At 55.4% G+C, this 12,734-nt stretch overlaps 4 protein-coding genes across 4 annotated transcripts; 1 reads left to right on the plus strand and 3 right to left on the minus strand.

The window, feature by feature from the left end:
* Nucleotides 1–1,762: 1,762 nt before the first annotated feature.
* Nucleotides 1,763–5,058, minus strand: ATEG_03757 (putative Ras guanyl-nucleotide exchange factor RasGEF; the record flags this gene model as incomplete). The annotated part of the gene is made up of 7 exons (XM_001212935.1): nucleotides 1,763–1,846; nucleotides 1,897–2,325; nucleotides 2,383–3,848; nucleotides 3,889–3,942; nucleotides 4,162–4,347; nucleotides 4,420–4,741; nucleotides 4,819–5,058. 7 exons carry the CDS (start codon nucleotides 5,056–5,058, stop codon nucleotides 1,763–1,765), a joined length of 2,781 nt encoding a protein of 926 aa, XP_001212935.1.
* A 1,726-nt stretch (nucleotides 5,059–6,784) lies between these two features.
* On the minus strand, nucleotides 6,785–8,259 carry ATEG_03758 (cytochrome P450; the record flags this gene model as incomplete). The annotated part of the gene is made up of 4 exons (XM_001212936.1): nucleotides 6,785–6,971; nucleotides 7,116–7,211; nucleotides 7,263–7,687; nucleotides 7,741–8,259. 4 exons carry the CDS (start codon nucleotides 8,257–8,259, stop codon nucleotides 6,785–6,787), a joined length of 1,227 nt encoding a protein of 408 aa, XP_001212936.1.
* Nucleotides 8,260–9,160: 901 nt separating this feature from the next.
* ATEG_03759 (zinc finger HIT domain-containing protein) lies at nucleotides 9,161–9,796 on the minus strand (the record flags this gene model as incomplete). Its single annotated transcript, XM_001212937.1, has 2 exons — nucleotides 9,161–9,665; nucleotides 9,726–9,796. The coding sequence occupies 2 exons, from the start codon at nucleotides 9,794–9,796 to the stop codon at nucleotides 9,161–9,163; spliced, it is 576 nt and encodes a 191-aa protein (XP_001212937.1).
* Nucleotides 9,797–11,220: 1,424 nt separating this feature from the next.
* ATEG_03760 (uncharacterized protein) lies at nucleotides 11,221–12,277 on the plus strand (the record flags this gene model as incomplete). The annotated part of the gene is made up of 3 exons (XM_001212938.1): nucleotides 11,221–11,289; nucleotides 11,355–11,586; nucleotides 11,652–12,277. The coding sequence occupies 3 exons, from the start codon at nucleotides 11,221–11,223 to the stop codon at nucleotides 12,275–12,277; spliced, it is 927 nt and encodes a 308-aa protein (XP_001212938.1).
* Between the last annotated feature and the right edge of the window lie 457 nt (nucleotides 12,278–12,734).

Genomic DNA, 12,734 nt, shown 5'->3' on the forward strand with positions numbered 1-12,734 from the left:
CGCAACGCGCAGCAGTACGACATGCCGCTGTGCATCGTCGGGTACGACGAGCTGTACGGCTGGACGATGGACCAGGTGGTCGCGCAGGTCGGCAAGAAGGGCAACTGCACGTACTGCGGGGTGTTCCGGCGGCAGGCGCTGGACCGCGGCGCCGCGCGCCTGGGCATCTCGCACGTCGTGACGGGCCACAACGCCGACGACGTCGCCGAGACCGTCATGATGAACCTGCTGCGCGGGGACCTGCCGCGGCTCGCGCGCGGCACCAGCATCGTCACTGACTCCGCCGCCTCGGATATCAAGCGCTCCAAGCCGCTCAAGTACGCCTACGAGAAGGAGATCGTCCTCTACGCCCACCACAAGCAGCTCGACTACTTTAGCACTGAGTGCATCTACTCGCCCGAGGCGTTCCGCGGCAGCGCCCGTACCCTCATCAAGGACCTCGAGAAGATCCGCCCCAGCTCGATTCTGGATATTGTGCGTAGTGGTGAGGAGATGGCCGAGCTGGTGCCCGCCGAGGTGAAGAAGAGTGCTGTGGTGGGCGCGGAGGAGTCGGTTGGTGGATGCGGCGGCGGTCAGAGCGGCCGCACGCGCGGTGGTGAGATGGCCGAGATGGAGAAGAAGCTGGCTGCCGATGCGGACGCCGCGTCGCGCGAGACAGAGGTCCGTCTGCCATTGAAGACGGGGCGCGCCGCGCTCCCGCCCAAGACCGTCCGCAAGCAGGTCATGGGCAAGTGCGTGCGCTGCGGGTATATCTCCAGCCAGAAGGTGTGCAAGGCGTGCACATTGCTGGAGGGGTTGAACCGTAACCGACCCAAGACGGCTATAGAGGTCGGTGCGGAGGACGAGGAGAGCAGCACTACCCTGCGGAGACAGATGGAACAGGTGCAGCTGGGGTGAGCTTATGATTTGGGTCAAGACAGAACCCTCAGACACCACTTCTACGCTTCACAGCAAGCAAGCCTCCCAGCCGACCGACAGGTCCGGAACCAGACAGCCAGCACCGGCGCCGCGCCGAGTCAAGTCAAGTCCAACGGACAAGCAGCATCACGGTCGCTTATGAGATACATAGATTCAAGACACATCTAATATACAAAAGAATCTCACTCCAAACTCCATGCAACGTTGGACCCCCTTCTACCTCGTAATCTCCCCAGTAATCCCCCCGTAACATCCAATAAATCACTCCTTCTCAACAGGCAAATCCCACCCCACCCTCCTCGCCGTCAACCGAATGCGCTCTTGTTCCGTCAACGTCGCGCCGGGGTTATACCGCTCGACGAGGGTGGTGTACATGCGCTGCGCGCGCGCATACTGCGCCAGCTGCTCGGCCTCCTGCAGCCGGCGATGTTGCTCGGCCTCGAGCGGCAGCGCCGACGCCGCGGCCGTTTCTTCCAGGGGCCGCCGGTAGAGCTCGCGGATGCGGGTGTGTAGCGGTGTTGGGGAGGCGAGGGTGCGGCGCGGGAGTTCGCGGAGGAGGGCGCGGTAGGTTGTTCTGATTTTTGGTGTCATTTTCTGGTCGCCCCTTTCGGATTTCAGGGGTGTGAGGGTTGTGGGTGGTGTATGCGATACAAATGGAGGAATGGTGGTTTGGTTGTTGAGTTGAGGCGGATGGGTGAGGGATGAATTCTATCGTTGGTGCCTGATGTCTCAGGCTCTACACTATGCCTAATCTGGATACTCTTCTGCCATGTTCCTACACACCGTATGTATTGGCTTCATATGTACATCCGATTATCATCATTCATCAGACATGTCGGTATCATTACGAGCGGAGCCAGCCAAACTTCTTGCGGCTGGAGTCCGCGCCCGTCGAGGGTTCCACCTGCATACTGCGGGCATACAGATCCTGTGAACGTTAGCAGCGTACAAAGACACGAGAAGAAAGAAAGGGCATACCTCATCATCCCCAGACAACTTCATGTCAAGCACCAACCGCGCCGCGTCCTCGTACCGGTGCATCTGCGGGTACGGCGTCTTCTGGCTGTGCTGGATGCCCAGCACGACCTCGCCCATGACCTCGAACTTGCGCCAGTTGATGCGGGCGCGCGAGTCGCCCACAAACGTCTTGTTGCCCTCCTCGGCCGACACGAGGTCGCGCCGGTGCAGCGGCAGGAACGGGATGCGTTCGGAGAACGAGTTGTCCCACGCCAGTCGGTACGCGAAATGGCTTTTCTGCGTGCCCATGAGGATGACCAGCCTCATGAAGTCTTTCTGCGTCTGCATCGGGACGAGTTCGCGGGTCTGTGATAGGCGGTGGACTGGTGTGCCGTTGATGCCGGCGATTACCGCCCCGAGGGAGTTGTAGTTGTTTAGGCGGCGGAGTTTCTGCGATGGGGTGTTAGTACGTAGCGGGTAAAAAGAGGGAGGGATGGGAGGGCACACCTGTGCGATGTTCATAAACTTCTCCATCGCTTTCGCGCGATGCTTGGGCTTGTCGCGGAAGAGGATCACGCTGGCGACGAAATACGCAAGATGGTTGAACTGCTTGATCATGCGGTTGACGTGCTTTAGACTCTCGATCTTGTCCTTGTCCGGCCCCGAGATGCTGACGTGCCGCACCAGATCCCGCGGCCGGAACGAGTTGAACATGATCCAGTCGATGCGCGTCAGCTCGCGCGCAAAGTCCTCGTCTGGCATCTCCATGAACTGCCGCCACTGCAACTTCGACAGTGGCCCGCGCGGCGTGAGCTCCAACATCTGCGCCTCGCGCTGCGCCGCCTCCAGACTGAGGCACGTGAAGGACTGGTTCAGCACCGTGCCCGGCCGGTCGGGCCCCAGCGACGGCCCATGTCTCGCGGTCGCTTCGGCCAGCCCTTCGCTGAGGTCCAGCGTGTTCATGTTATAGATCGGGTCTTCCTCTTCCTCGTCGCCGGCGTCGTCGCCGTTCGACACCCCCAAAAACAGAGAGGGCGAGCTCCGACCGGACGTGTCGAAAAACGTCTCCTGTCCATCAAACGCGTCCACGTCGCCGTCGCGGAACGCCCATCCCACATCGTCATCCTCGGCATGGGCCTCCAGGAAGGACCCCACTTCCTTGGCGGCGAACATGTAGAAGGGGCTCTGCTCCAGCGTGGACACAAAGTCCATGATCCGCTTCCGCGTCTTGGGGTACGCGAGGTCGCCGGGGTATTCCGACACCCATTGAGCCAGCACGTTCAGCAAGCGCAGTTGGTCGGCGATGCGCGTCAGCTGGTCAGTCGTGTCGCGCTCGTTCCGTTCGAAGCGGTTGATCAGCGCATTCAGCAGCGTCGCCGGCGCGGCGAATTTGCGGTACAGACAGAGGAAGATCGAGGCGAACTTCGCGTCCTGTTTCGACATCGGCTCCGCGACCAGCCGATCCACCAGCTCGTCAAACGTGAAGCCCGTCTCGTTCGACGACTCCTCGCTGGGCGCCTTGTCCTTGCTCTCCGGGCTCGACGGCGCGCTGCGGGCCCCATCCATTTCGTCGTCCATATCCAGAAAACTGTTGAAGGCGTCCGATCCGCCGCTATTCCTCCAGGCGGTATGCAGTCGATGCTGTCGGTTATGATCTTTGCTCGGCGAGGACTCGTTGGTCCCTGCCGACGGCCGTCGCGGGTTCAGCCGGGTCCCAGTAGGGGGAGTATGCGGTCGCACCGGATGCGAATTGCTCCGGGCATATCGTGACCCCTGGGAAGTCGACGCCAGGATTGGCGCGGAGGGCTGGTCGGTGGGAGAACGGTCGACCCCGTTCCCATCGACTCCTGAATCCAGGGGACCAGTAATTGGGCCGCCAGCGGCTCCTGGGAAGGCTGTGGGGTTTTCTGAGAGCGTACGCGTATGATAACCAGTCCGAGGCGAAGCAAAACCGTGCGAAGAATCCACTAGGCCTGAAGAAAATAGAAAACGGTTAGCATCGAGGCGCTCTACCCCAGCGGGATGCAGCAGCAGCAACGGAATTTATGTGGTCCAACCCTTTCCACCCTGACGATCGGCGGAGGAGGATGAGAGGATACGCGAACGCTAAATGACTAGCGCGAACGTGGTGGACCAACGCTACCAGATTGAGCGTTCACCGTATCGTTTGGTTTCCCGTTTGATCCTTCTTGTCTCCTCCACCGGGTTCTTGGCTTCTTACTCAAAAGGCCGATCACACGATCCATGCTGACACTATCCATGGGGAACTTCAACGAGACCACTTACCATATTTCCGCCCGATGACCGATCGCAGAACCATGGCGATACACAGCTTCTGCGACCGCGGCGAATCCGGAGACGTGCGATGGAACTCATAGTTCCCCAACGCCGGCTCACAAGGTCCATCAGCGCTCTGCACATCGCACTTGCTGCCGACCAAGATGAAGGGAAATGACGATTCGGTGAAGCTGTCTGTAGCGGGGTTAGCAACTGCGCATCCCATACAGCACCTGTGGTCCGGGGCGATGAGATGGGATAACCGACCTAAGAGTCCCGTGAGCTCCGAGAGACTTGCAGGCTGAGTGACATCGTGGATCACCAACGCTCCATCGACGGTGGGAGGCGACTCATGGCCAAATCGCGGCCATTCCACGGTGCCGTCGCTCGCGACGGAAATGTCCCGCGCCTCGATCTCCAACAACCGCACAATGTAGACACTGCCGTCCAGGGCCATTTTTTTCGTCGTCGATCGGGAGGATGGGGAATGCTTCATATCCAAAGCACTTCGAATGAAGGTCGTTTTGCCGGCCGTTTCGTGGCCGATCACCGCAATGGTGACATGGGGGAGGGGAGGCTTCGACGAGACCTAAACAAGATGCTGGGTCAGACAATCCACTGTACAATGCGAAGCAGCGATACAAACCAACCCGACAGGGATCATACCTCATCGGCCCGGGTGGACACCCCGTTCCCTCCCGGGGACGTCGGGGTTTCCTCTTCTTCAATCACAGGTCGTGCGGGCTTCACTCCGCCCTCGGTTGCCATTCTCGTAGAGTCCAGTCGATAGAGACCTCCCACGGGGGCGGAGAAAGTTCTTCCCTGCAGACCAGGCCGTTGCGGGGCCATGGCCGCCTGGGCCTTATCGCTGAAGGCCCTTTCTCGTCCGGGAGCTTGGGAGGTCATGGTGTAGAGCGAGTCCTGCAGACCCATTCACGGCGCGGTGGCGTCAGGAGCAGTCTGCAGAGTAGATTTCGAGCGAATGCGACAGCGCAAGATCCAATGGCTAGGTGAATAAGGGCAGCGCGCTCGACCGCTCATCCATTGTCGCTTGTTACGGGAAGAGAAGGAGTTGAATAGCTCTCAAAGGGAGGATGCAGAACGCAGAGGAATTGGATGCGCGTTCGATTTTCTCCCTTTTTCGTCCGAGCTCAGGATCGCCGAGGTTTTCTTTATTGTATCGGAACCCTCGTGCGCGAATCGGCCTGCGGCGACAGACCTTGACGTTAGTCAGACGGAACAAAAAAAAAAAATGGCCGCGGCAAGGAACGGTTCGCGGGGCGTACGAGAGAACAAACGGTCGAGACGTTGAACGACCTCGATGGCGGCAGGAATTAATATGAATTAATTAATCCGACTAATTTCGAGATCTGGAGGTGGTGGTCTGGGGGTAATGGAGAAGGTTGGTGCCGGCGGAGAGGAAAAAAAATGATCTCACGGGAGTGATCACTACCTAGGTAGCAAACTGCCTGACAGGCGAGGACAGATAGAATTGGATCAACGAAGATGACAGAACCCTTCTATAAGTATATCAGGTGGCCAGATGATTCAGATGAGCCGGCTCTGGTTCAAATATGTACGGAGTATGTCTGATGTTTGCGTGACAAGTGGAAGTGTACGGTACGGTATCTAGGTACTCTAGTCCATCATCTCCTCGCATACTTGGGAGGTACTACGATGTACTATCTGCGTGCGCCTCGGGATCTTCACGCCGCGTGGAGCGTCCTTCCCCAGAAACCCACGCAACAGGCTCCAGATCCCCATCCAAATCACATCGCCTCCCGACTCTCTCAACCAACTAAACCGGGGAACTCGTGCCTCGCAACCCCAGTGGTGGAACAGGCCCCGATCACGGGGCGAATCGCATCGACTCCTCCTCCGAAATGCCCAGGACTGGATACAAGACAGACGCAAGACGACACCAGCCAGTGCCTTTCCAAATCAGTAAAGGGGAATCACGACGGAGGGTTCCCCAATGGCTCCCACGGAACCGCCCAGGAGTGTGATGCCGTCGACTCATCGCAGCGACGGTCTATCGGTGATGGGCTGGAATGATACAGTAGTACCCAGGTACTCCGTACTAAAAACCTCGTGGCGGAGGAGGACCTCAGCTTGCCCCGCCATAGGCTCCATCGCGAGACATGGAAAGGCCGACCATCACCGGACAGTCGTAGTCCACAAGCTAACCATCAGTTCTGTCTTCGCTTACCGAGTGGTCGCTGGTAACGAGACCGAGGTAGGGACCGACGGGTGTCAACGGCGCCACTAGCGAGCACTAGGGTGATGCCACCGGACTGGAGACCTCTGCTACCTTGGAACGGCATGTATGCTTCCTTGTGATGACAATAGAGATAGCCTCCTACCACTATGGAGTAGGTACGTTACCTTGGTACTGGTAATGTGGTCCTCCGAAACGATCACCTTAGTGCGTATACGGCGTATACGGATACATTCCCATTACAGCGTTGTGCAGACTCTGGAGGCAAACAAATCCGTCCAGGCGAAGCCAAAGATTGGCCCCTCCACTGTGGCATCTCAAGGAATTGAATTGAACTGCCCATGTCTCGTCTCCAGCTGAATGACGGGTCACTTGGAGATGTGGACCTCAACCAGTCACGAATTCGCCATCCGCCTAGTCCTGCCACTCCACTAGCGTACCAAAGAAGCTGTCTGACGGCGCTCTCACAGGATTCACTTCAACAATAAGCGGCAATAAAATTCCTCCGTCGAGGTACTCCGTAGATACCTCTCGGCGAATTACCACGCGTGGTATAGACCAGCCGCCTCCCAGGTGGAAAACAGGGTTAGGCCAAAGTTTTCTATATTAGCAAACAAAGTCAAAAGTACGACTCTAATCTTCTATATCCTTCCACCGGCCAAATTCAGGCCGCGGCTACGAAATTGCAATGCGCACGGAGATAGATCCCTTCTTCGTCTGCACCACAATCAAGTCATGGTCATACGAAATATCTTCCACGGTAGTCTCGTGGAGCCGCGCGCGGGGAACAACGCGCAGCGCCATCAGAGCAGCCATAATATAAAGCTCACAATAGGCCAAACTAAAGGGAGCATTAGAACTGCTTCGACAGACTGGGCGCAATGTAACTTACTTCTCCCCGATACACGAGCGACTCCCCTTGCCGAAAGCGATCAAGGTCTTCTGGAGCTTATAGTTGGGCTGACCATCTACTAGCCACCGCTCGGGAAGGAAACGGTCCGGACTGGGGAAGAATTCCTCATCCCAGTGGTTGATCATAGACGTCATTCCGATGGGAGTGCCGCGAGGAATGATCCATTGAACACGGCCGTCTCGACTTTTGTAAACCAAGTCCTCCTCACGAGCGATCCGCGCTGATCTGTGCGACACGCCCGGCATCATGCGGAGGGATTCATGAATGACAGCCCACAGATAACTGCGCTTTTCAAGCTCGGTCCATTTGAGGCTCGCAGGGTCGAGACCCTGCAGATCGTCCATCAGACGCGCATATATCGAAGGCTGCGCAAGGAGATGGTACGTAATGACCGTCAATGTAGCCTGCATCAGTCAGCAACGGTCACCTGGATGGTCACAAACAGGCATGAACTGACGGCCGTGGTCTCGGTCCCCGCCAACAGAAAGTTGAACCCCTCGCCGGAAAGTCGGTACAAAGACTTCTCAGACTCGGGCAACAGGTCGGACTGGACCACCTCGGCGAAGACCCTCCCATTCCCGGGCTCGCGCAGCGCCTGTTCGATGTACCCGGGGATGATGACGTTCATCTGCCGCATGACAGCCCTGACGTCCTCGCCCATATAGTCCGCCAACATGGGAAGCAACTGCGCCATCTTCCTAGCAAGTGCATTGTGCCGCATCATGTAGGCACTCCGGAAGAACGACTTGACCCAGGTGGCAAAGTTGGGCTCCCACGCGTCCTGGGCGATGAAGCCCATCGGCTCGCCAAAGGCGTACTGCGATATCACGTCGGCCGTGAAGCAGTTGAAGGCCTCTTTCACGTCGAACGGCGCTTTGCCCGCAAAACCCAGCATCTTGTTCACGGTGAGCTGCGCAAACTCATGTACCTCCCCCTCGAGCTTCAGCGTCTGCTGGCGGGAGAAGAAGCGCGCCATAGCGCCCTTGCGCATGCGATGCACTTCGTGAGAGACGGTCGAAAACCCGGTCACGGACACCGGGCCCGCGCCTCCCGTGTTCAGTTGGTGTTGCCATTTGTCGCGGATGCGCCCTGGTCCGGCGTATATCTCGTCTGTGAAGGATGGGTCGGAGCAGTGAAGCTCGTCGGGGTTGATTCGAACTATTGGGCCTGTAATTCCTTCCAGTCAGCGACACTGTGAGCCCGTCCGGACCGGTTGAGTTACCATAACGCTCGTGCATCCGACGAATCTCATGCCCGTATCTTCCCACGCACCACCAGTCAAAGTATGCCTCATACAGATAACTCGCGGCCGCGATTTTGGGGCCGGGGAAGCGGGACAATGGGTGAAGAGGCGAGATGTTGTATAGGGCAATCAGGACACGATATCCCGCCCAAAGAGCAATGAGATAAAAAACCGTCAGGGCGGCCTTGAGGCCAACATTCATGTCAATCATGAAGTTCATGTTTGGCATTATAGGACCTTAACTCGGCGACCTCGCAAGTACGAGTTATGAGGCTGAGTAGAACAGTAGTTCCTTTTTCTCTTCTTCTGCTTCCCCCGTACGCTAGATAGTGCAGCTCACACACTATGACGTGGCTAGTGCGATGGCTAGCAGAATCTGAAGGCATACTAAATTAGCTTCAGAAAGATAGGAGCCATATTAAGCGACTTGGCATTGGCTACCCGTATGGACTTGCATCTGATTAACGCGAAGTAAGTAAGGTATGTCACATATGAACTAGTCGTGTTCGCAGTGTTCATAATTTAGTCCAGCCTAGAAGACCCTAGAGGGCCCAACATGGTACCGTCTAGTCCGCCGCAGTATGACCTGGCTCCAGACCATGATGAAGATTGTCGCTGAGCGAGTAAAGAACACTCACGACGACGGTAGTCCCATAGTCTCCTGGTTCACCAAAGCCATGAACCGCATAAACCCTTCAGCCGTCTTTCCCGTTTCCAATCCCTCTTCGCACCGTTCCCGTAATTTCCTGACCTTCCCTAGACCCCGGTTGAACCCCTTCTCGCGAGTGTACGGTCCCCAATTCCGATGCCCCCCTCGACCTCTACCAAATCCCCTCGTTCGCCCGCGATGACTCTGACTCTGCGTCTCCACCCATTCCTCCTCGAGAGTCGCCCTGTAGATATCGCGCAGTTGGTCGCGAAGGGAAGGGTTCTGCTCTAGCAGCTCTCGGAGCTGAGGCGAAGAGCCAAGCGCCGCTGGGCTGAGGTCATGGCGTGGTTGCTGTTGTGCACATTCGTCCGCTCCATGACCGTCGGTCTCATTTGGAGCTGGAGTGCTGCTCGTTTCGTCGGACGGTTTCGGTGGCTGCGGTTTGGGCGCACAGTAGATTTTATGGGACTGGGTGCATGCTAATGAGCAGCTGAGGGCGAATTAGTTTCTTGTCTGAGAGAATCCAGCTTTGCTGGGGCTTTAAACGCACCTCATCAGTCCGCAGGTGGGACATCGGTACTTGGACGGTTCGGAGGCGCAAACCTCGCAAGTGCCCGGCATTTTGTCGCTACCTCAGAAGCGATCGATCAGCCGTAGCTATTGGTTGGTTCGTCTAGGTCATAGTGGTGAATGGCTGGTGCCGTGAGAATAAATCTCGAGACAATGGTGTGTAAACGGTGCGCGCAATGGTCAACAGTGATCGGAGTCCGATGAAAAAGCTCCGCTCCGCTCCGCTCACGTGCCGTCCACACGACGGTGATCCTGCTGATAATTCGATACTCGTAATGTGGTTTAATACTTCGATTTCTTATGTTTTGGATCGTTTACAATGGGGTGAGAATATACAACACTCCAAACAGCATCGGATTTTGTTACGAGTCTTCCGACAAATGGAATGGCATCATATTGCAATGGGCGGCTCTCGTTCAAGTCATGTCGCCGACGAAATGTAATATGAAAATATTCTCACGACTGAGGATTGGGTCGCCTGGTACATGATGCGATTAAATAGCAAAATTTGCGCTCAGAATGGTTTGGAGAGTGCTGAGACGACTTCCGAATGTCGTCCATATACTATCGCCGACGAGTACAGTGACCAAATGGGCTCATGCCAGTGGCCCAAATCAGTTTGAGTACGGAGTAGATATTGTTTCTTCCTGGAATGTAGGTTCGGGTCCGCCCCATATTGCTCAGCTCAAAGATGAACGTTGCATGCCCGAGCTGCTGTAATCACTTGCTGTGGCCATACCAGTCACATATCCTCCTTGCAAATGCACTACGATATGCGATCTGTTACTATGCTGGAAGACAATATAGCGTATGAAGTGTTTAGATACCCTTGCTCTCGTCTCGTTTTCCTATACTGCTGAAAATCATGATGCGTCTCAGTACAAGGATCTTCATTGAGAGTATGAAGGATCGGGGTTTGGTGTTAATTTTGGTTTATTGACATCCGAATACTACCCTTTTAGTAAGGGCTTGTCCAATAATCCGCGTCAAAGAGCGAATACATAGACTACCCCAGGAAGAGAATGCCTATGAGACCTATTTCACTGTTTAAAAAATCAACCTTAATATAGACCTGCTTATATAGACCATATGCTGCTCAGCGGCTCTCCTACATGACTGATGCTCAGCATAAAGAGTCTGCTCACCGGTATGGAAACAACGACAGATAACTTTCAATATACTCATCATCTACATGAATCGCTTAAGATGCCTACCTCGGTAAGTACATGCAAGACTGACTCTGTTAAAACCCCCACGCCACGCGCCAAGCATAGCCAAGGCGTTGACGGTCCAATAAGACGTGTCTTTTCTACAAGGTGGCTTTGATTCATTTTATTTTCGGGATTAGAAATCCATCATCATGACTCTTCTATCCATGGTTTTTAAAGGCGTGGCAGTTCCGTCTTCTGGAGATAGCCAACTCCGAAATTGTCTCAGGAGAACATAGCTGGGCTGTCTTCCGGACCATCGTTGCAATGTCTCCAATCTCAATCTCCGACGACAATCCCTACCAGACTCTACTCACAGAGACCAACAACGATGTCGTAAGTATATCAAAGCCTCTTTGATGAGATGTGCGGATCCTCAACTCTCTCAGTCTCAGCTACAGACTCGCTACGAGGCTCATCGGGTGAACCGCAATGCCCAGCAGACCGCTAAGATCCTAGCGGACGACTTTCCAGGCTGGAACTTGGACGAGGTCCTCATGCGACTGGACGGTCCCTCAAAAGAAGAGGGATACGTGGACCCCCGTAATTGCCTCGTCATCTGGGCCAAACCTCCTCCTCAGATCCGGGAGCTGATCGGCTTCGTGCAAAGAGAATTGAAAGAGGTCGCACCGAGTGAGTCACCTGAAGGGAACCATCCAAAGACATGGCTAGTCGAGTAATGACTTACTTGAGGCCAGCGCTCTGGCTTATGCCATCGGAAAACCTCCACACAACAGTGCTAGAAATTGCCCATTCCTTGACAGAGGCGCAAATCGAAGACATGGTCAAGACTCTGCAGTCCTCCAAAGATATCTCCACGTCGCAAATTGCAGACTATACCTTTAGTCATCGGACTCGTCTTGTCAAGCCTATGGTCAGCTTTGACTCTGCCGCAATGGCATTGAGCTTCGTTCCAGCTGCTGGAGAGGGCTCAAACGAACGGGGCCCTGAGGGCGATAGCTATTCGTACCACCACATCCGTCGGGACGTGTTTGAGATGGTTCGGAAAGCGGGCATCCCAGTTGCTTCGCGGTACAGCGTCCCTTCGGCTCATCTGACCATTGCCCGGTTCATCACCCAGGATGGCTTCACTACGGGAGGAGCAGATGGCCAGGTGCAGGTGGATCACGCTCGGGTTAAAATGCTTATCGAGAAGATCGAAGACATCAACAAGAAGTTGCAGAGCGCGTACTGGCCTCGTGGAGATGGGCCCATCCCGGCAGGAGGAGAGTGGCTTGTGGGTGAAGAGAAGGGCCTCGTCATCCAAAAGGGTCGTCTATGGTATGGGCATGGCACGACAGTGCAGCTTGGTAAAGGATATTGAACAGGTCTTGTTCATAGAGGGTATAGAGTTAGAAAATAGACATTTCGATTGGAATAAGGTGCTTGTCCAATGCCAACATTGTCAAGGTTGGGGATGACCGTAGTAATAGCATAGATATTGCTTATCGGACGAGTGGCGCATGAAGACAAGCTACAGCTCATGCACTACTTGTCCGATGAGCAGTTCATGTTGTCTTGTGGTTGGCAAGTGCGGTGGTAAGGCTTTGCTTTGTTTCCAAAGCCGGGTGCGGTTCACTGCAGGCCGTTCTCCGGTACATTATGCTTATCATGTATTCAACCATAATATCGATCATGCAGTGTTCTCTAGGTGAAGGCCAAAGAACCTTCGTCGTTGTGATGTTAAACAACTCTGTCTGATTGGCCCCCGGGTTTGCCGCATTTGTCAGCAATCAAGTTTGCCGAAAGTCACGTGCTGTCATTGCGTCAATTGTCCCGGA

The sequence above is a fragment of the Aspergillus terreus genome, genomic scaffold (assembly GCF_000149615.1).
Source record: "Aspergillus terreus NIH2624 scaffold_5 genomic scaffold, whole genome shotgun sequence".
In the NCBI taxonomy this organism is placed as follows: Eukaryota; Fungi; Ascomycota; class Eurotiomycetes; order Eurotiales; family Aspergillaceae; genus Aspergillus; species Aspergillus terreus.